At 41.1% G+C, this 22,991-nt stretch overlaps 1 protein-coding gene across 8 annotated transcripts in view; it reads right to left on the bottom strand.

Moving 5' to 3' along the window:
* St3gal3 (ST3 beta-galactoside alpha-2,3-sialyltransferase 3) overlaps positions 1-22,991 on the bottom strand; it is a 192,188-nt gene that overhangs the window by 82,351 nt on the left and 86,846 nt on the right. For all 8 annotated transcript variants that reach the window (XM_005317921.3, XM_040288511.2, XM_021719809.3 and 5 more), the window contains one exon: positions 11,144-11,186. In XM_005317921.3, coding sequence (XP_005317978.1) covers positions 11,144-11,186 — 43 coding nt within the window. The remainder of the gene's footprint in view (positions 1-11,143; positions 11,187-22,991) is intronic.

The following is a 22,991-nucleotide window of genomic DNA, read 5'->3' as shown; positions in this document are numbered from 1 at the left end:
TTATAAATCTTTTTATACATTGTTGCAATCAATTTTCTATTTTTTTTTTGGAGGTTCCGGGGATTGAACCCAGATGTGCTTAACCACTGAGCCACACTCCAGCCCATTTTTAATATTTTATTTAGAGGCAGGGTCTCACTGCATTGCTTAGTGCTTGCTAAATTGATGAGGCTGGCTTGGAACTCATGATTTTCTTGCCTCAGCCTCCTAGCTGTAGGGATTATGTGTGCACCACCATACCTGGCTTGTTGAGGATTTTTGCAATACGTTTGTGAGAGATACTGGTAGTAATTTTCCTTTCTCATATCTTATGTGGTTTTGGTTTTGGGGGTAATGCCGGCCTCATAGAATGAATTAGGAAGTGATCCTTCTATTTTCAGGAAGAGATGGTAGAAAACTGATAGTTTTTCCCTTTGATTTTAACAGACTCCACCAGTGAAACCATCTGGTTATTAATTATTGATTCAACTTCTCCAGTAGATATTGCCTTATTCAGATCATTTATTTCTCCTTGTGTGAGTTTTGGTAGTTTGTGTCTTTTAAGCAATTATCAAATTTGTGAACATAAAGTTGTTTCCAATACTCCTTAATTATACTTTTCTTATCCATGGATTAACAGTGATGAGCCCTCTTTCATTTCTCATATTAGTAATTTTTATCTTCTGTCTCTTTTTCATCCTGACTAGAGATTTATCAATTTTATTGATATTCTTTTTAGAGAACTGGCTTTTGGTTTTTCTGATTTTCTCTACTGATTTCTTCTCCATACTTCTATGAAGAACTAAGTACTCTTTCATTTTCCACTATTGCCCCTCTCCAATTCATCTGCCTTCCTGCAATCAACCTCATTTTCCTAAGGTTCAAAACTGACTATGTTATTTATCTGCTAAAATCCTTCAAGGTTACCTTATGCCTTCAAGATAAAGCCAAGTCTTTTTTATGTTATCTCCTCCTACCCTCTTTTCCTTTGGTATTGGGAATTGAACCCAGGGATGCTTTACCACCAAGCTACATACCCAGTCCTTTCTATATTTTGTGAGATGGGGTCTCACTAAGTTGCTGAGGCTAACTTATGATCCTCCTCCCTCAGTCTCTCATTGAGATCACAGGTGTGTGCCACCACATCCAAGCTTTATCTCTAAAGCCCCTCATGATTTGGTTTCTACCCATCACTCCAGACTTACCATATTCTACCCTCAGAACTGCTGGTGCTCTGAGAGGATAGAAAAGACAGATGATATGTCTTTACACAGCATTTATTTCAATTATAGATAAGGAATATATAAATAAGTCAATAAATTATATATAGGAAACTTCAGTTGATTTAGATTTTAAAAGAACATGAAGAAAGGAAACAAAAAAACCACAAAGGAAATCCAAATATATTTTTTCATTGTAAGGGTATCATAAGAACAATAGTTACGATCAAAAGAAAAGTAAGTACTCACAATCCCATTATTCTGACATAACTGTTATGATATTGAGTAGTTGATATGCTCTATTCAGTATTCAGATATGCACACTGTGACAGGCTTGAAGGCTATACCCTCATGGTTCTAACCCTGGCACATTAAAATCATCTAGGGGAACTGTTAACATAGGTATCTGAGCCTGATCCTTGACCAACTAAATCAAAATCTATGGGTGGTGAGGTCCCAGGTGCAAATCATTGCACACAGATATATCCTATGTGCAGACACATTTATTCTTAGTATTAATCACCTTCGGAAATGAGGAGTTCCTCAGACAGGAAATGGGAATCTTTTATTAAAGCATGTTTCCATGTTTATTAAAGCTGCATATTACACTTACCAGGGGAGCTTTAAAACTTCCAATGCCCATGTTACACCCTTGCTCAATGACTTCAAAATCTCTAAGGGGTGGGATACAGGCATCAGTAATTTTTTTAATTCCCCAGGTAATTCCAATACATAGTCAAGGTCAAGGTCAATTGTGCAGAAAGAGAGAGAGACGCAGGGAGCTGTAAAGTGAAAATTTGGCTCTCTGGGACTTGGTCACATAAGTATCAAGATGTCTAAGAGGAGGTCTTTCAACAGTATGCTATGAAATAGGCTAACAGTTATAAAGCAAAGAACCAAGCCAAATTCTGCAATGCTATTCTCTGCTGTTATAAAAAAGAATGGCTTTGGATCACAATTGCTACAGAAAAGTAAGCTCTGCATTTTGATTGCATGACTTCACTAACATATGGAATCTAAATAGGCTGAGTTCATAGAAGTAGAGAGTGAAGTGGTTCACCAGAGCCTGGGAAGGCAGGGCAGGGAATGGAAAGAGATTGGTTAATGAGTACAAAGTCACAGCCAGATAGGAGGAGTAACTTCTGGTGTTCTACTATCAGGGTACCCTTGCAGCGAACAATACCACATCATATAATTAAAGATGGCTGGCAGGGAGGATGGTGAATGTTCTCATTACAAAGAAATAATAAATTTTTTTTTTTTAAAAGGGCTGGGGATGTGGCTCAGTGGTTAAGTGCCCCAGGTTCAACCCTTGGTACCAAAAAAAAAAAAAAAAAAAAGTTTTGAGTGATGGATAACCTAAGTATTGAGTTGATCAACACACAATATTTAAATGTACCAAAATATCACACTGTATCCCACAAGGAGTCATTGTGATGGATGGCAGTGATCTTGAAGTGAGAGACCTCCAGGAGATAGTGAATTCAGGGTTAGGTCAAGGCAGTGGCCACTTGACAATCTTCCCCACTCCCTATAACTCTTCCAGAATTGATACTTGAAGGATCTGGGATTTCTTATTAAAGGCTGACACTATGATCTCTTATACTCTCTTCCTATGTCCTCAAATTCTGTAAAAAACATTTACTGAAAGTTTACTGTACACTACTAACACTATGTTAGGAACTGTGAATACATCTGAGCAGGTCATTTTGCCTTTATAAAGTCTACAGTGTAATTGTTCAAACTTAGAATGAAACTGAGCGTAAATTTGGAAAAAAAAATAGAAAGCAATGTTGAATAGTGGGAGAAGTAGGAAGTCCGGAGCTGGTGGAAGAGGGTTCAAATACTGGCTTGCTTATGTGTAGTTCTGTAAACACATGTAAATTACTTATCCCTTCTATGGTCACTTTCTCATTTGTTAAAATGCACTTGAATACTATCTACTTCACAGAATTGAACACTGATTCATTAATCTATGCAACAAATATTAATAGGTGGTAGAAAATAACAGAGAACAAAACAGATGTCGCTGTTGGCCTCCCTCGAGTAGGAGGTAGACAACAAACAAGAAGCAACAGGTGAGGAGCATCCAACAGAGATCCACACATGCCAGGGGAAGCGACACAGTAAAGGAGATAGGGAATGCCAACAAGGGTCTGCATGACAATTTAAAATGGGATGAGCAGGGGAACTTTACTAACAAGGTAGCAGTTGAACTAAGGTCTGAAAAGGTAAGGGAGTTAACAATCTCTATAGGTATCTGGGGAAGAGTATTCCAGAAATGAGCAAATCCAAGGGTCTGAGGCAGAAGTGGGCCTGGAGTATTTGAGGCACCCAAGTATGGGGCCCAGTATGAATAAAAGACAAAAAGGAGGTAGTAAGAAAGCCAGGGTCTGGACCATATAGGCCCTTGGTGAGGATTATAAAGATCTAAGAAAAGAGCCACTGGAGGGTTCTCATTACAGGAGTAACAAGATCAACCTTGCATTTTAACAGGACCATTTTTGCATCTGTGTGGAGGTAGATATTACAGTTTGGGTCTTAAATGTCTTCCAAATGCCATGTATTGAAGTCTTGGCCCCAGCTGATGGTGCTGCTGAAAGATGGTGGAACCTTTAGGAAGTGCAGCCCAGAGGGAGCCTGGGGGAGGAAGTTAGGTCTTTGGGGGTGTGTGTCCGTGAAGGGCATATTGGAACCCTGGCTCCTTCCTCTCTTTGCTTCCCTGCCACCAAGAGGTGAACAGCACTGCTTCACTATGCACTCCCCATAATGATGTTCTGCTTTGCCACAGGTCCAAAGCAACAGGGCCAGGAAATCATGGAGTGAAACCTCTTAAACTGTGAACCAAAATAAATCTTTCCTCCTTCTAAGTTGATTTTCTCAGATATTTTATCACAATGGCAGAAAGCTGACTAATAGTGGACCATAGGAAGTAAGCAGAGAGACCTGAAGGCAGAGAGAACAGCTGGAATAGCAGTGATGAGGTGGGAGAAGAGAGCTGTTTGGACAGGGTGATGGTTTGAAGACAGGAAAAGGAGCTTGGAGCTGGAGATCTTGAATTTAAGGTAAGTCAAAAGGATTTGCTGGTGATTAAATTTCAGAGTCAAAGAAATGATGTTAAGGTTTCTGGCTCAAGCAACGGGAAGGAAGAAGTTGTCATTTTCTGGGGTAAGAAAAATTCTGGGGGGCAGTGGTGTAAATCTGAAATTTAGTTCAGGCAATTGGAAAAGCAGAGTCTGGAGTCTGGGGAAAGAGAACTGGGCTTGATATAAATCTGGGAGTCATCAGCATGCAGATGAGGCTAAATGAAATCATCAAAGTGATTGTTATGAGAAAAAGGTAACATAAAAAACACCTACAATGGCACTAGGCATGTAGTAAATGCTCGATAAATACTTCCCCTCTGCAGCCATAAGAAACTTAGCAGGTTGTTTGGAACTAGTATATTCCCCTTCAGTTGAATTGTATTTTATTTTGTGACAGGGTCTCCCTATGTCACCCGGGCTGACTTGAACGTGTGATCCTCCTGAGTAGCTGGGATCACAGATGTGCGCCACTACACTCAGTTCCTCCAGCTGTATTTTAGACTGCCCCATGTTTATAGGCCTTTCACAACTGGCCTGGTTTTCACAGGGCTCTGGGGGTTAAAAGTTGATGGTCTGGGCTCTCATATCTTTGTGTCACAGCAAATTTCTTATGAAATTACACTGAACATTAAAGTCCCCATGTTCTTGCACACCTGGTAACTATAAAACACCACATTGTGGTGGAGATAGGACCTTCCCCAGAGCACACAGCAACAATCCACACCCAGATGAAATAGATAAAAACTTCATTAATCAAATCTGCTCCCAGAAGGCTCCCAACCACTCAGGAACCAGGCACTGACTGCCAGGATCTGGTTCTGTCAAGGTGTCCAGATGGCCCCTCTAGCTTGGACTGATGGGCACATTCCTAGATCAGAGTGTCAAACTCTCCTGAAAATGAAATATCCTTAGGGTTCTGTCTGGAATGCTCTGCCTCCAGATAGGGACAGGGCTAACCCCATCACTTCCTTTGAGTCTTTGCTCAAATGTCACCTTCGCAGTGAGTCCTACTCTGACCACCCCACTTAAACTTGCAATCGCAACAGCATTGCCTTGTCTTGCTCTATTTTCTTCCACAGCACTTAGTACTTTTTGTTTACTGAGTACCATGTTCACTGCTGATCCTCAGAGCACAGAATATTACCTAATGGTTGGGAATTACTCAAGAAATTTGCTGAATGAATGAGAAAGTGCTCACCCTGCTGTTGGGGCAGGAGGCTTTAGCTCTAAAACCTTCCCCAGGGCCCTCAACTTTGACAGCAGACCCCTTGCAGAGTCTCCCAAGGGACCAGACTTGAATCCCTAAAGGTATCATCCTTTCAGGCTGTAGCTATATGCCCTAATAAGCCTGAGTGTCCAGCCCTAGGGGAAGACAGGATCAACTCTTGGGCCACCTTGAGGCCAACAATGCCCATCACCTCATTAACCTTGCATCCTGGTTCTCCTTCCTCTTTTTTTTTTTTAAAAAAAAAAAAACAACACAATATCTTTATTTTATTTATTTATTCTTATGTGGTGCTGAGAATCAAACCCATGTGAGGCAAGTGCTTCACCACTGAGCTACAACCCCAGCCCTCATCTTGGTTATTCTTGTGCCCCCTCCCAACTATGTCTTTGTCAGTTTTCTCATTTCAAGTCACTATTCTCTGCTGCTTCTTAGCCCAATCTCCTACTTCTCTCTCTCACCCTCACTCTTTCTATGACGTTCCATGAAGTCCTGCTCCTTTCTATCTCCAGCTTCTTAGGTGAATGTTTCTTCCATTCTCTGCTCTCATAGCAACCTGGGTCTTCTCTGAACACACCATTTCTAAGCCCTCTGTGATATGGGCTTCTCCTTCATCTGAACCCCTTGTACCTTGTGATCACTGGCATCCTCTCTATACTCCACCTGTGCATCCAAACCACCAATATGCCATCTTATTAAAACCAAACAAAACAACAAAAGGTTGATGATGTAGCTCAGTAGTAAAGTATTTGCCTGGCATGCTCAAGGCATGGGTCCCAGCCTCAGAACTTTAAAAAAAAAAAAAAAAAAAAAATCTGCTTGTTGCTCATGCTACCCAGCAATACTACCCCTTTCCATTCCTTGCTGTTCTCATTTATTCCCCCAACACATTCACTAAGACTTTAGTTCACAAGAGTCCTATCCAATCAAGGGCTTAAAAGGCCATGCATATGACTTAGAATTTTCAAGCTAATCCCATTTGCAAAACATATAGTTGGTGCTCAAGAAATATTTGCTAAATGAATGAGTGAAGAAATAGAATATGGGATATGAAGTAGGAGGCAAAGTGAGTCCAGGTCTCACTTTGGGGCTATATCTTTCTCAGTGGAGCAGATAAAGATACAGAACAGGTTCAGTCTCACAGTTTCATTGGGGGCTATTATTCTTATCATCACTCTAAAGTGAGAAACTAGGACCTAGTGTTTAAATAATGCTCAAGTGTAGAAATAGTAAGAAGTGGAACTAGGCCTAAAATCCATGTCTGACTCTACATCATGTGTGTGTGTGTGTGTGTGTGTGTGTGTGTGTATGCTGCTTCTCTCATGGCTGCCTCTCCATGACGTAGAAACTAGGATATATATATATATATATATATATATATATATATATATATATATATATATATATATATGTGGCACATACATGTTTTTAACTATCAAAACAACAACTGCCTTCCTGAAGGCCAGATCTTACACTTAGAAGACATGCTTTTGCACATGAATAGTCTGAATAACTTTTGTAGATTCTGTCATGTCAATACAAGCAGCAGAGAATTCTCAAAGGAAACACAAACAAATCTATTTTAAAAAATCTATTTATTCCAAAAATATAAAATGAAAAGAATATAATGAAGATGAAAAACATTTATTTTCATGACATTTGGAATATCACAAGCAAAAAGTTATTTTAAGAATATTTTAATATCACAGGGTTTCAAGAGAAGAAAACACCTAAGGTGTGGAAATGATTTCATGTACAGATGTAGCTATGCTACATTCTCAATGAGAAGTGAGTCAATTACACCTTGTGGGTCAAAGGCAACCCACCACCTCTTTTTTGTATGACAATCTCCCAGGGGGGGGGAATGAAAAGAAGTCTAATATATTATGATATAAAGTTATAAAATTAAGATTTCATATAAATAAAGTTGTATTGGGATATAGCCATACTCACTTGTCTACATATTGTTTATGGATACTTTCATGTTAAAATTGCCGAGCTGAGTAGCTGTAACAGACAAGGAACCCCCAAATCCTATAATATTTATGATCCAGTTTTTACAGAGGAAGTTTGTCAACCGTTGTTGTAATCTCTTCTGACTTATCTTCCAGTTAACTAACTCTTTCTTCAGTTATGTCTAATCTACTACTAAACCCTCCTATTGAGTGTTTAATTTGGATCATCATATTTTCCAATTTTAGAAGTTCATTACTTTTTAATCTAATACTTGACTTTTTGTGCACATAGGTCAATTATTAAATTTCTTGATAGTATATGTAATTGTTCTATACACTGTGGTAACTCCAATTTCAGAAATGTCTGTGGGTTCTCCTCTGTTGTCTGTTATTCTTCATGGTTCTCAACTAATAAAAGCTCATTTTCTTGTGAATTGAGTTTTATTGCAGCTCATTTCCTTGAAAAGTTATTTGTAAGGAATTCACATCTTTCTTCAAAGAGGGTTTGTATTTGTTTCTGCCAGGTGCTTAAAGGCACTGCCACGTCGCTAATGTCTTCAACAGTACTCATGGCGTTAAAGTTCCCTAGATCACTTGGACAATGGGAATCATGGCAATGAGTATCAAGGTTTTGCTTAATTAACTGTTTACCTTAATTCACTCAGAGCTGTGGTTATTTTTCCCGTAAGCCTGCCTCAGGGATTCAGGTTTATTTCTAGTTCATCCTTACTCTAAGTCCTTTGGAGTTACAGTTGATTATAGATAGGCTTTTATTTTATTTTACTTTTTGTGGTATTGGGGATTGAATCCAGGGGCGCTTAACCACTGAGTCACACATCTCCAGCCCGTTTTTATATTTTATTTAGAGACACAGTCTCGATAAATTGTCTCTGTCTGCCAAGCCACTGGGATTACAGGTGTGCACCACTGCATTCAGTCTTAAATTTAATCAGAGTTTTTGAATCAGAGTTTTAAAGAGGAGTAGAGAGTAGGGAAGAGGCAATATTTTAAGAGAATGGCTAAAAATTTCCAGAAGATATAAGTTCTTATACTCAAGAAGCTAAATACGGTCAGTGGATTAGACAAATCCATTGAATGAAGTGAAGGGAGGGAGATAGGAATAGGACAGTAGAATGTGACATAACTTTCCTATGTACATGTATGAATACACCACAGTGAATCTTGGCATTGTGTACATCCACAACACTGGGATCCTAATTAGAATAACATATACTCCATGTTTGTTTAAATATGTCAAAATAGTCTCTACTGTCATGTATAACTAAAAGGAAGAAATTTTAAAAGGAGCTAAATAAATCCTAGTAAAATAAATAAAAAGAACTCCTTAAATCAATTACAATTCACAGTTTATAGAATCCTTTCTTTTATTCTTCATAAAACTATAGAGAGTGTTACATACCTATATCTTTCATAAAGGAAACTTGGAATTCAGAAAGCTAAAATAAATCACCAAAGGTCACACAATACGAAGCAGCAGAGAAAGAATTCCAATCCAGTTCCTCTGAGAAGGACTGGAAGATATCAGACCTAAACTTGGAAAGGGAAATCTAAACTTTGCTGAGGAATTGCCCCCAAAAGCAGAACCCTTAACTTGGAAACTTCTCTTTGAAAGAGGATAGAAACCCTCTTTAGATATCTGTTTTCCTCTGAAGAAAGCACTGGACTGCAAAAGCCTTTATACAAGTAAGAGGAAGGAAAGTTCTAGCTTACACCTTAGATTGTGAGTTAAACAGGGCCAACCCAATTCCTTGGCCAAAAACCGGTTGACTCAGAAGATTCATGGAGGCAGCCTGATACACAACAGCCTGCTCTGTACCACTCCTCTGTCAGGACAGCACGGCAGGAGGAGAACATTCCTCCTTCCCTGCTGAAGACAGCTTAAATACTGGAGATAGCATGTCCTCAAAAACATGTCCTTTGTTTCACCAATGTGATTCAACTTAGTAATTACTCTCTCTTCCATTCTGGTGGCATTTCACTTGCTTATAAAAAGTGTTTTTTGTTTGTTGTTTGTTTGTTTTTTTGTTCGGAGCACTAAATTAAGAATTTTCTAACAGTGAAGTGGTGCTTTCTAACACAATCAAGTTCCACTCCCCAGATGTTAGCATGTGGCTAATCTCCACCAGCCTGGCAGAAAGAGCAAACCATTCTTCCCCTCTGGCTGCCTCTCCATGACGTAGAAGCTGGGAGGCTTACAATGCCTGAACTCATAGCACAAGGCACCAGAGCCAAGAAACCAGATTCCGGGAAAACGAACCAGATGCCAGACAATTCAGTGGGAAAGCCAAACAGGCCCTGGTTTGATAACTTCTGTAAATTATCTTCACAATCTGAAGCAGCTATGGATAAGGCCTTATGTAAAGAGAAAAGGACCCACAACTCTGGTCTTCCATGATATCTGGTCTTCCATGATACCTGTCTCAGGATAGGAGACACAGGTGTACAAAGGCAACAACAAAAGGAGTTCCGGGGGTGGTAAGGTAGTTTTTCAAGCATTTTTTTTTAACCTTTGTATTATTTATTTATTTTTATATGGTGCTGAGGATCAAACCCAGGGCCTCACATGTGCTAGGCGAGCACTCTGCCACTGAGCCACAACCCGAGCCCCTTTACAAGAATTTTTTTATCAACCATGTGAGTGGTCTACACAGAGCATGAATGCACAGAGTGGAAAGATATGCAACTCCAGGCACAGAGGTCAAATGGGCAAGTACACAGTCAGTCACCCACCCACCCATCCACGAAATCAGTGTTTACTGAGCACCTAACAATTATATACCTGTGCAGTCTAAGAACTAGAGAGATCAAGAAGGCCAGGAAAGGGAAGAATTCTGGAAGGATTAGCTATCCTGTACCAAACTCCACCCCGCCACACTGTAAATTCATCAGTTCAATTAAATCCTTTCAGCAACTCCACAAAGCGTGCATTTGTTGTCTTTATCTTATAGATGAAATTGAGGATCAAAGTGGTTAAGTAGCTAACCAGGAAGCACAAAGAGAATACACGGCAAACTGGGATGTGAACCAAGGTTTGTCTGGCTCTGAGCCTGTGTCCTTAATAAATTAATAACCATTACACAATTAATTATAGTACAGCAACGTAATTGTAACAGAGATAGAAAATTCAGTGAAAGCACAGAGGAAGAGGCAATTAATTTTGTGAAGGGAGGAAGTGATGTTTGAGCTTTCCAAGTGGACGAGCAAGGAAAGTGAATTTCAGGCACAGGTAACACAAAAAGCTGCTACAAAGGCCAAGGAAAAAGGAAGAGAGGTGGCAGGAGTGACAGGAGTTGGAGCTGGAGGGGAAGCCAGGATTGAACAGAGAAGGCGCTGCAGCCAGGAGGTAAGGCTTCTTTGACTGTAACTCAACTGCCTTCCACTCTGTAGAAGCCTCCTGTCCAGGGGGCCTACATGTCCTGGCAGTGGCCCCCTTCTGTAATGAGGTGCCTATGCCAGCCACAACTAAGGCCTTATGTTTGCACCCACAATCCCATCCTGTCCAGGCCCCTGCAGTGTGTAATGTGCTCAGAGATTTTACTGACAACCTGAAGACAGAGGCCCCAGGGAATTTCCCTACAACCACAGGTGTGAGAGAGGTGACCTTAAGGTTAGCCTTCACAGACTACCAGAACCAAGGCATTTCCTCATTCTACTTACAGTTTAGAGTCCAACTTCAGGAGGAAGCCCAACCGGTCATACTCTGAAAAAGAAAAGCAGAAACGTCACTGAAGTCAAGCTACTGCCAACACCAACAGGTTGCATTCCCTAGACTTAGACCATGGAGACAAACACCCCTTGGAAAAGTATATGATTCAACTGCTTCAAAGAACAACCAAATTCATAAGCTACAACTAAATGTAAGTCACAAAACATCTGCTAAGCACCTATTTTGTGAAGAGCCAGGTTTAATGCCATGGATCTCCTAAGTCCTCTAGGCTGACCAGTCCTAACGCTGACACAGAATCACCTTCCTGCATAAATATGGTACTTGAAACTGAAATTTAGTGAACCACAAAATTGGAACCTAGAGAAGAGGGTTGGAAGCAATTTCTGTTTCCTTTAAGGTGGAGGCACAATGACTGGTGTACTGAGGCAGGATAACTAAGGAGTGAAGATGTGGCAGCCATGGGGTCCTCAAATCATGGCAGCAATTATCTCTGTGGTCATCAAAGGGAACTGAGAGATGTGATAGACAGGAAATTCAAAATAAAAATTAAAAACAAATTGGTAAGATGTTTACAGCAGCAGTGGAGTGCTCGCCTAGGATGCATGAGGCACTGTGTTCTATCCTCAGCACCACATAAAAATAAAGATATTGTATATATCTAAAACTAAAAATAAATATTTTTTAAAAAGATGCTTATAACAGATGATAACTCAACTTTTTAACATTTTTGCCTCATTTTAAGGTGAGGTTGAAACAGTTGTACAAAACTGTATGGACAAGTTTTAAAAAAATATTCTGAGGGCCTAAGGGGAAATTAGCATATGGAAAATAATAAAATGCAGCTGGGAGGAGAACACCAAAAGTGAATGTCTTGAGGCCTGGTGTGTTTGCTGCAAGATCAGAGATCCCAAGTTTTCCATAGCTACAACTAAGTGCAAAGCATTGGTTTCCTGGGTCACAGCATCCACAAAATAAGTCAGGGAAATCACTATTTCTAGTACCAAATTCCCTGTGTCCTCAAAAATGTTTGTATAAGGAAAATGTTGGGAAGTGTCTTGGAATTGTTTCTTAAACCTTGGCTCATGGATTTTTAAAAGGTGGTTTATGAATGCAGTTCTCAGCTGACCTGGCTTATTCTGAGTATAATTAGGATGGAAAAGGCCACACAGCAAGGCTTTCAAGGGACTCAGCCTTCAGTAATCAATGAAGGGCCAAGAGAGGGAAGTTACACTGCCAAGTACCACAGGGGTCATTCTGCAAGGCTGGTGAAGGGCAGCCCCAGCCTTCACAATTAGCTAGGCTGTGGAGGAAGAGGACATCCTCTTCTTACCCTTGGAAACCAACTAGGACACAGAACTCAATGGAAAGCCTGCCGCCCAGGAGAACTCCCTTGGATGAGTGAAGCTTTCCTCAAAATAATTCCAGTGCTTTGATTCAGAGAGATCAGACTTTCCTTAACATACCAAGAAATTTGAAAAACTGGTAGAAAAACTCAAAAAAGCTTCAATTAAGACAAACTAAAAAATAGTTTGTAAATAGTTTCAAAGTTTAATACTCTTTCAACATCCATATCTTCTCCTTTGATGAAAAGGAAACATCAACTTGCCAAATACATGTCACTAGTCCCCACGTGGTTACAACGTGGGGAAGCCATCATGCTGCTGCTCCTCAGACCTGCCTGAGCAAGACCCTTGATACACAGTGGCCCCAGCCTCTGCAGATTCCTCCCCAAGAAGCTGGAGAATGCCTTCCCCCTTGAGCAAACTCCCATCAGAGGATCAAGCAGGAGCACACTCAACACAAGGGAAATGGAAGAATATGAAACCCTCTGCAGCCATTCACAACAATTCTGTTGAACTGTCAATTAATTGTCCCCTTTCACATTATTACATCTGTGGTTTATTTTCTAATGGCATCTTGAGCTTTCTCTTCCTTACTGATTGCACACTGAACAAATAAAATCACTGTATTTCTATGGAAATTTTGTTCCTTCTACAGCTCTCTTGGTCTATCTCTCCATTTCTCTTTTCTTAAGAGACATAAGTACCAGAAATATTCCATTTTTTTTAATTAAAAAAAAAAAAAGGCAGCTTTTTAAAATGGCCACTTTTTTCTTGGCTGTATGTCAGACCCCAGGCCACGGGACCGGAGCTGTCATCCTGTGAAAGGCACCCTCTACCAGCTCAGCTAACTTGTCAGGCAACACCACAGGCCCAGCATTACCACAGCTTCTGAATTTTTTTTTAAACCAAGAATTTGGACTTTTTTCAAGGTAAAATGTCTCAATCTATATATATTGGCAGTAGATTCAAGGAAAAAAATCTAAAGATTATGTAGATCCACCAAAATGCGACTCTGGGCAGAATTCTGCCAGCAGGCTGTTTGCACCTAAGACGTCCTAGACTGATATTACACGAAGGCTCTGGCTGCACACAGTGGGCGCTCAATAAATATCTGTGGACTGTTCTTACCAGGATTACTTGGTCACAATAGTCAAAATCTCTATCAAATTAGTATGAAAACAAAGTTTCTGTCAAGCTTCTAAGATGATTAATTTCAGATACCAAAGTGAGATGCAAAGTTCCAAAGAAAATACCTGAAATTTGTTACATAATTCTAAAGGCCTTCCCAGCATCAGTGTAACAGTAACCAGTTGTTAGAGATAAGAGGATTTGACAAGTTTCCTTGGGCAGAGTTTCCTTGGGCAGAGTCATGTTCTACGCGCCTCATCCCCCTCAAAGGGCAGAATACCTGGTTAACCTTGTCCCTCACTCCAGCCTGGTAAGGGAGCTTAACATGTGGCTCTTACGGTATGAGAACAGAGTGGGCTGCCTGGGCCGGCCTTCTGCCTGACAAGTCTAAGGGCAAAGATGGGCTGCCTGGCTGCAGGAGAGAGCAGCGTCTGGGACTAGGCCACACTCCCAGAATCTGCTGTGGAAAGGGATGCAGGAACAAGCTAGGGTAAGGTCATTTTAGGTCCTTCCCCAAACATCTGCCGACAAGGTTGACAAATGCTTAGCTACCAGAAGCAGGCAGACAATTAGATTCCTAGAAGCCACAGGGGTGATCGGCAAGGCTGAGGTGAAGTCCCCAAAATAAATAGGAGTCACCAAAACAGGAGAGCACCCCACAAGAGTCAGGTTTAAACAGTCTCCAGGCCCAAGAGTACAAACACTATCCGAGGTTTTTCTGCTCATGTTCTCTGCTTTCCACAGCAATTCCAGAAAGAGCAGCCAGCAAGTGGTGGGGAGCTGAAGGAGTAAGACATGCATGCCTGCCTTTCCAGAGTCAGGCACATACGGGTGTGAGCCAGAATTGGGGGAGAGGAATCAAGTGCAGCTCCGAAAGGATTGAAAGCTGTGACTATTGCTATTACATGAGATTGAATGCTGTCTTTCTGGAATTGGTGATTCAGAGTGAACATGAGATTTTTATGATCTGAGAGGCATTAAGAACTTCACTGGACTTCCCATGCTGAAAACATTTTAAGGGGACAGAGCAACTCAAAGGTCATTTCTGTAATTATTGTCCCCATGTTTCCTCCATGTAAAACATACTGGTTGCACTAACTTAGGCCAAAGGGGTGATTTACATGACTTTTGTGTAGTACTGGGGATTGATCCCAGGGCCTTGGGAGGCTAGGCAAGCACTCTACCAGAGCTACATCCCCAGCCCAACAGGGTGATGTAATGGTTCACATAACTAAACTGTGGTGAGGGCGGGAGGGCAGAGAGCATCAGAGACAAGTGACAGTCACTGGAAGGCCATCAGACCCCCACTGCTGGCTATACTCTCCCCAACAAGCTTTCTTCATATCTTTAGCAATATGGCTACCAGCAATTGGTAGGTGCATGACTTCAGCTCCATCACAGAAAAGGGACAGCCGCTCAGTTCCTGATGGCAAAACTCCTGGGGAGGAGTGAGGGATGACCTAGCTACAGCATCTCTTAACTCCTATTCTAGTCACAGACATCAAGGAGTTGGGGCTTGTGAAAAATGACAAGTCCCCCATGACATCCACTGTTAGAAGGAGCATTTTTACCAGAAGGAATGGGCCGTCTTGACCAAATAAAAGGCCCATTGTGAATGGTAGAAACAATCTTTGGAAAAGTTAGATATACTGGGCCCTGGGCCTTACTTCTCCCCTTGCTCCTGGGGTGGGGGTGTGTGCAATTCCTCTTCCCTGACAACGTCCTTAAGTCTTCCTATTGCCCCCTGGACTCGCTGCTCAGACCCAAGCTTACCTCCACTTCTGCCTGAACTGAGGTCTGTCTGTCCTGGAGGCTCTGCTTTGACTGAGGCTCTCCAGGGGAGGCTGCCTCTGCTCTCATTTATCCCATGATGTCCCTGCTGGGGTTTCCCTCTCACTTCTTTCCTGTGTGTGGGGTTGTTGGGTTTCTTGGATCTGTAGATTTTAATAAAATTTGAAGAAATTCTGGGCTATTACTTTTTTCAAATATGTTTTTGCGCTCCCTTCTCTTTTCAGGGCTCAATTGCACTTGTATCAGGCTGCTTGAAGTCCCCCAGTTCATGGATACTCTGCTCATTGTTTTCCCCTCTGCTTCATTTTGGATAATTGCTTGGACACATCTTATTCACTCTTCTTTTATTCTAGCATGTCTAATTTGCTGATGATACATCCAGTATATTTTTCATCTCAGACATTGTACTTTCATTTCTCTTATATCTTCTATGCCTTTCCTTAACATTCCCATGCTTTCCTCTACCTTAGCAAACATGTGGAATGTGTTGTAATGTCCCTTGTCTACTAATGCCAGCACTTGTGTCATCTCTAAGCCTCTATCTACTGATAGAATTGCCTGGTATTTGACTGACTGCCAGTCATATGAATTTTACTTTGTTGAGGGTAGGGTATTTGGTCATTTCTTAACTAGTTATTTTGAGGTACAATTAAATGACTTAGAAACAGTTTGTTCCTTTTGAGATTTACTTTTAAGCTTGTATGGTTAGGGCCAAAGGCAAGAGTAGACTTTAGGGCTAATTTTACAAAGTTACTAATTGTGCCCCACTACTAAGGCCATACCCTTTTCAGTACCCTATTTAATACCCTGTGTTTTATGAAGGTTTCCCACTATTCCCAAAGATTATATGCCTTTCTAGTTGTTTTCCCAACTTCTGGTAGTTTTTGCATTCACATGCACTCATCAGCTAAGAAATCCAAGGGGACCCTTGACACATTCCCCAGAGTTCTCGCTGTGTGTGGCTCTCCCCTCAAAGTAATCTACCTGTGAATTCTAGCTCTTTTGATCTCCTCAAGGTCTCAAGTCTTTCCTCAACTTAGGAAGAGTCTTGGGTTCTATTGGGGTTCTCCTTCCCTGAGTAGTGGCTTCCAACTATCTCCAGGTGGTTAGTTTGGACAATTACAAGGTAGACCTCACTGTTTTTCCTCCTTTCAAAAATCAGTATCCTGTGCTACCTATTCTTTAAGGTCTGAACAACTTTTTTTTTCACAATTTTTGTTTGTTTGTTTGTTTTTCCAGTTGTTTCGCCATCTTTCTTCACTTTTTCCTTGTTTAGTCTAGACTCCAGCTTGCTCCATATGCAGCTCAGCCTGCCCAATTACCTTTCCACTGCACCCAAACCAAAGCTCTTGTAAGCTCCCAACTTATCTACATAGCTACCTCCTGGACATTTCCGCTTTGATGTCATAGGGATGCTGAAAACTCTAGATGTGATATGGTTCACCATTGTCCTCACAGCTAATTCTCATCTGCACATTCCCCAAACCTGGTCCTCTACCAGTACTTCATGAAAGGCACCCCTATTTCCCCAACTCCCAGGCTTGAAACTCAAGAAGATCCATCAATTCCCGATTCTCTCTTATTTCATTTAATTAATTATCTTGTCCTTTTAATAATTCCTTCTCCTAACAGGATCTCAAATCCACTTTTCTTCATTTCCATGAACCCTGACTAAGCCAGCTTCATTATCCTAACAACCTCCTATCAGGTTTCCCTGTCTCCTGTCTTGTCCCTTTCTAGTAGGTTCTCTGTGCTGTAACTGAAGCTATCTTTCTATAAGATAAATATGATTATGTCACAAACCTGCTTAAGGCCTTTCAAAGGCCTTAAAATTATTGAAATTATTCTCAGAACAAATCCAAATCTCTTTGTTTACAAAGTCCTTCATGATCTGGCCTATAGCAACCATTCCAATTCCAGGCATTTTTAAAATTAATTTGTTCTTTTTAGAACAAGGTACATGGTAGTAGAGTATATTTCAACATATTATACATACATGGAGTATAACTTATTCTAATTAGGAACTCATTCTTGTGGAGTTTCCCAGGTGGTATATTCATACATGAACAAAAGTTTTGATTCCCTGCATAGCCCCTACCTTGGCTCACCCACCCTGACTCAACTATTTTATGTTCTGAAGAACCTCCAAGTCTTTGGATTGCTTTCCTCCTCATTTTAAGTATTTTCCCTGCCCCTTCCACTGGTTATTGCCTACTCATTGTTCCTAAGTGGCTTGCAGTCTCTAACTCAACACACTACAAGTCAGACTGACAGTACCTCCCCCAAGTCCTGTGGGGTTTTTTTGTAATGGCATCACCATCCAGTCCTCTCCACGGCCCTCATTTCTAAGTATAGACCCTCCTCCTTGCACCATGGTCACTGTTTTTGCTGCGTCTTCACAGTTGCTTAGACCACGCAGCAGCCTCTTCATCTGCCTTCTCAGCCTCATCTTCTGCCACTCCTTTCTGGTGAGGCTTTATGCCTCAGTTACTGCAGATGCTACCTCTGTTCTGTCCTCAGTCATCCCGCTGACTTGGTAAACAGAATCAAATCGCCAAGATGCAGCCATCACCATGACTCCCCCACCCCGAAGCCCAGCACTGGGGATTGAACTCAGCTGAGCTAACTTCTCCTGCCTCAGTCTTCCAAGTAGCTGGATTATAGACGTGTGCCACCAAACCCAGGCCAAAGCTCAATTTAACAGATATTCTTGTTGCACAACAAGGAACTTTGTGACGTGACTTTTACCTACGTTTCCAGTTCTGTCTTGCACTATTCTCTCCTCTGTGCTGCACTCTGGCCATGTTGGCTGTCTTTCAATTCCTTCAATAATCCATGAGTTGCTCTTATAAGCAGTACCTTATGCCTGAAATGAGCCCTTGCCTCTGCTCATTCTTCACTCTAGTTCAATGTCCTCATTTAGCAGAGCACTTCCTGCCCTTCTAGTCTAGAATATGCCCCTTTCTATATGCTCCTTTGACATTGTACCTTTCCCCTCCTTGTTTGTAACTGTACATGTCAGATATGTGCCTCTCTTTTGCTAGTTGAGAAGCTCCACAAAGGTTTTCTGCATCCCCCAACACTGTGCTTGGCATGCTAAGTGAATATGGAACGAATGCTACCTTCTCTAATCTAACCTGTTAGCCTACATGCCATTTGGCTATGCTCTCCACCAAACTTAAAGAGCTTACTGCTTTTATACCATTCTTTGCTTATGAGCCTAGAGTACATATCTTTTGGTTCTGTCCTCTTTTAGAAATAGGTCCTAAGTTTCCTTTGGGGCAGTACTTTTCTTCCATTATACGGAAGTAGCAGGACTGTAATTAGAATTTGGAATTTGTGTCCAAACTGTAGGCACCTTACAAAAGCTATATTGGTTGGACTCTTTCTTCCTTAAACCAAGTGATATCAGAAGGAAAAACAGTGTGCTGAAGAGATGGACCACTTGTTCCTGCAACCTAGATCCCTGGAGCTGGCCTCTTGTCCCTTCTGAGGACCAGATATTTGACCTTTTTTTTTTGTGGGGGAGGAAGGTACTGGGGATTAGACCCAAAGGTATTTTACCATATACCTATATCCTCAGTCCCTTTTTTTTTTTTTTTTTTTTTTTGGAGATAGGGTTTCACTAAGTTGCCAAAAGCTGCTCTTGAACTTGCAATCCTCCTATCTCAGCCTGCCAAGTTGCTGGGATTATAGGTGTGTACCACCTTGCCTTGAGTCTATTAGTACCCAGATCCTTCTGGTATACTCTCTTCTATTTATTTATTTTTTGTAGCACTGCTAGGCAAATGCTTTACCTCTTAGTTATACCCAGCCCTTTTAAAATTTTATTTTGAAACAGGGTCTCACTGACTTGCCCAGGCTTGCTTCAAATTTGTGGTCCTCCTATCTCAGCTTCCCAACTCTCTAAAAAGAGAGTTAGCTCAAGTCAGTTTCTGTTGCTTATAATGACGATACTCCTAATGTACATGCATTTAAATCCTCCCGGGGGCAGGTCTTGCCTCTGTATCTTTAGCACCTGATACAGGATCTGGTACAGTGTTGGTGCTACATAAATGTATTGACTGAATGTAGTGACCAAATGACCAGGGGAGCCTAAGGAGTAGCTCTGAGACCTGGATTCTTGTCTTCCTCCATCCCTCACAGTGAGGTGGCAACACCGGTGGTGGCAGCGATGGCAGTGGCAGTAGCTACCTCTCTGGATCACCAGCCTAACTTTCACAGCCGTGCTTCCCTTGCACTGGCTGCTCTGTTCCTGGCTCCGGGCTCCCAGCCCATCAAGCTGATCACTTCACAGTCACCTGCCCAGATAATCTTTCCTGACTATCTGGAATTGTACCTAGGTACAATTGTCTCCTGCCCCGTTTATTTAACTTTTCTTGCACCTTCTATTTCAGTTTCTAGCTTTTGCTCTAGGGCTTCCTTCTGAGAGGTAGTTTCCTCCCTCATTTGCCTGATATTTAACCTTTCCTGAGCCTCCTCAGTCTCCAATGAGTGCCCATCTCTATCCCAATCAAGGACCCCACCTGCTAAGGCTCTGCCCTTCGCTCCACAGAGCTCTCACACTAGCAAGAAAGTTTAATGTAATCTTCAGGAGGTGTAAATTTGAAAAGAAAACAACCAAGCATAACACTGTAGGCACACAGGGGCACAGCCTCCTTACTGCTGGGACTGGGCACGGCTCCAGATCCCAAAGCATCCTGCTTTACACAAACTAGTCTAAAACATGTGAAGCTAATTTGAGTGAGGTGAATAGTTCACCTCAGGGTAGCTGGCAGGAAGGTCTGGGGCTCACCAGTGGTGCACTGATCCCAAGTCTATGAAGAAGAGAAGACTCTAGGACTCCTGAGTCCCAGAGGCACAATCAGCACTGACATTCACAAGCAGCTCTCCTTAAGACTCTCCTCTCAGATAACAAAGCAAGCCAGCAGCTGCACAGTGAGGGAAAAATGTTTAGTCTGGTGGTTTAGGCTTCCTTTCTGGCTTCCAGCAGGCCTGAAAACCCAGGATTACAAAAATCACCAACCAATGAGCACACATATGTGTGTGCTGCCTGGCTCCAGGTGGGAAGTAGCATGGGTGATTCGAATCTGCACTCCTCTCCTCCACACCTGCACCAGGGTCAGAGCTGTGAATGTACAAAGTGCTTTTTCAGCTGCTTAAAGTCTTTGAAATTAACTGTTAACCTTTCTTATTGCTCCTACAAAGGGACTCAGTCTTTTTAGTCACAATAAAAGTTTTATATAAATTACTAGGAAAAAAACTAAAGAAGTCATACAAACACCTGGAAGATTCAGACACTAGATATAAACAAAAGAAGGCCATGCACCCAAGTGTGCAAGCACCTAATAATGAAACTTTTCTTATTCAAAACAGAATTAACAGAATTGTAAGAACAAATATAGACTAGGTCTCCTGTCTTCATAACAGAAACGACACATTACTGAAACAACAGTGAGAATTCAGGAGATTTGAATGAAGCAATTACTAAATTTGAACTGATGTGCACAGAGGCTTTTATCCAACAGATGGAGAAGGTACTCTTTTCAAAGTATATAGGGACTATTTCTGAAACGGATTACCTCTGAGGTCATAACACAGGGCCAGCCTCCCATCCTTGTCTAATTAAAGGTTGGGTACTGGAAGCTATCAAGTGGAACCATGTACTCCAAAATTCTAGTTTTTACTTGAACACTCATATTTAATCACTGGTAAAAAAAAAAAAAAAAAAAAAGTCAGTTACTTTCCTTGAAGTGGGAAATACTTGGAGGGAAATGAGCATATCTGTCAAACTCCAAAGTCTCAAAAGTCATAGTTTCTTTGTCAGTTTTCCTTCAAGTAAAACTGATATTCCAATAAAAATGCAGCCAGTTTAGCTGGCAACACTATCACTCAAAGCTGTTCTCCAGACAGTCACTGTACCTGCTGTACAGCAAAGGTAGCACACACTCTTCCCATTTCAGTACACAGAGTATTTTAAAAATGTGTACTTGGGGAAGAAATCTAATAAACCTAATAATTGCTAGGGTGGCAATGTATCTCAGAACACTTACCTCTTACCTAGCATGAACAAGGTCCTGGGTTTGATCCTAAGCACCACAAAAGTAATAGCAACAACAATAATAATTGCTACTGGTTTATCAAGACCTGGTCTTTTTATTTTTATTTTTTTAACTGTGTGTGGTCATGAAGAATGCAACAATGGCCACCCACACAGATAGGACTGCTAGCTTTTTCATGGAAAACACAAGTTCTACCCATCCTTGCTTTTGAATAATAAGTAGAAAAAAGGCAAGGGAAATTTTGTAGTAGTGTGTAAATAGGTGTGACCTAAAAAACAAACAAACAAACAAAAATCTGAAATGGTTCTTGGGATCCCTCTGGGGACCACAGATCATACATTACAAATAATGATTCTAAATTGTTTTTTAATTTAAAATTTTTAAAAGTTCAAATTTCATTTTTCATGTCTATAAATGTTTCAAGAAGACACCACATCCCACATCCCATTTCAAGATGAGGCTGGTCCTCGCTGTGGTTGGAGTATTGCCTCCAGCACAGAATACTTGTGGCATTCCTACACAAAGGCAGTGAAACTGTGGCAGGAGCAGGAGAGAGGTCATTTTCTCCTCTTCCATGAACTGATCTACAACCTATCCTCATCTCATGAGACACCAAAACTTCCCGCTCTTAGCGGGACCATCACCTCCATCTGGTAATTTAATGAGGGAAGCCCCAGTAAAGCAGATCTGATGGGATGCCTGCCCTCTGCCTACCAGAAGCAGCAAGCATGTGACACCCAGTTCCACAACCACTGAATGGAGTCCCAGAGCACATGCAGTTGCCGGAAGAGCATGTGTTCCCAGTGCTCATAGAGCAGTGTTGTTCAAGAGGCCATGGAGCAGGGACAGGCCAAGTAAGGACTCCCAGGGATGGGGGATGCTGTAGGTAGAGGCCAAAACACCTGTCCCCACATAAACCTAATCTCTCTGTATATCTGCAGCCAATATAGCCTTTTATAGCCTCCAAGTTGGCTGTGGGGTAATTACTCCAAGAATTCATGTACATTTTGCAATAGAATTTCATATTATTTTGAAATACTTGGCACAAAAAAAAATGAAATTGGATTTGAAAGCCATTTATTCTACCACAGGAAATTTCAACATTACAATTTTGATGAAAGAAAAGAGCTATTGGATACTTTAAATATAATTCCAACAGTTGTAAACTTCTGAGTGTAAAAATTGTTTTGTTTTTTATGTTGCTTCTGTGGACAAAATCTCTTTTTTGATGAAGACAATTAAGTATTTTTTTTTAAAGAGAACACCATTTAAAAAGCATTAGTAGGAGTTAAGATTTCCCAGGAATAAACCTGATGTAAAAATTTATGAACACTGAAATAGTCTCAAGTTTTCAATTTAAAAACTTGAAAATATTTATTTTTATGTCTTATAGCAATATTTAATATGCAGTCATAATAACATTTTCTTAAATTTTTTTTTGTGTGTATGGGAGGGCAGTGTCGGTGATCAAACCCAGAGCTTCTCATGTGCTAGGCAACTGCTCTACCATTGAG

Source organism: Ictidomys tridecemlineatus, chromosome 11 (assembly GCF_052094955.1).
Source record: "Ictidomys tridecemlineatus isolate mIctTri1 chromosome 11, mIctTri1.hap1, whole genome shotgun sequence".
Lineage (NCBI taxonomy): Eukaryota > Metazoa > Chordata > Mammalia > Rodentia > Sciuridae > Ictidomys > Ictidomys tridecemlineatus.
This window is presented reverse-complemented; position numbering and strand designations above follow the sequence as displayed.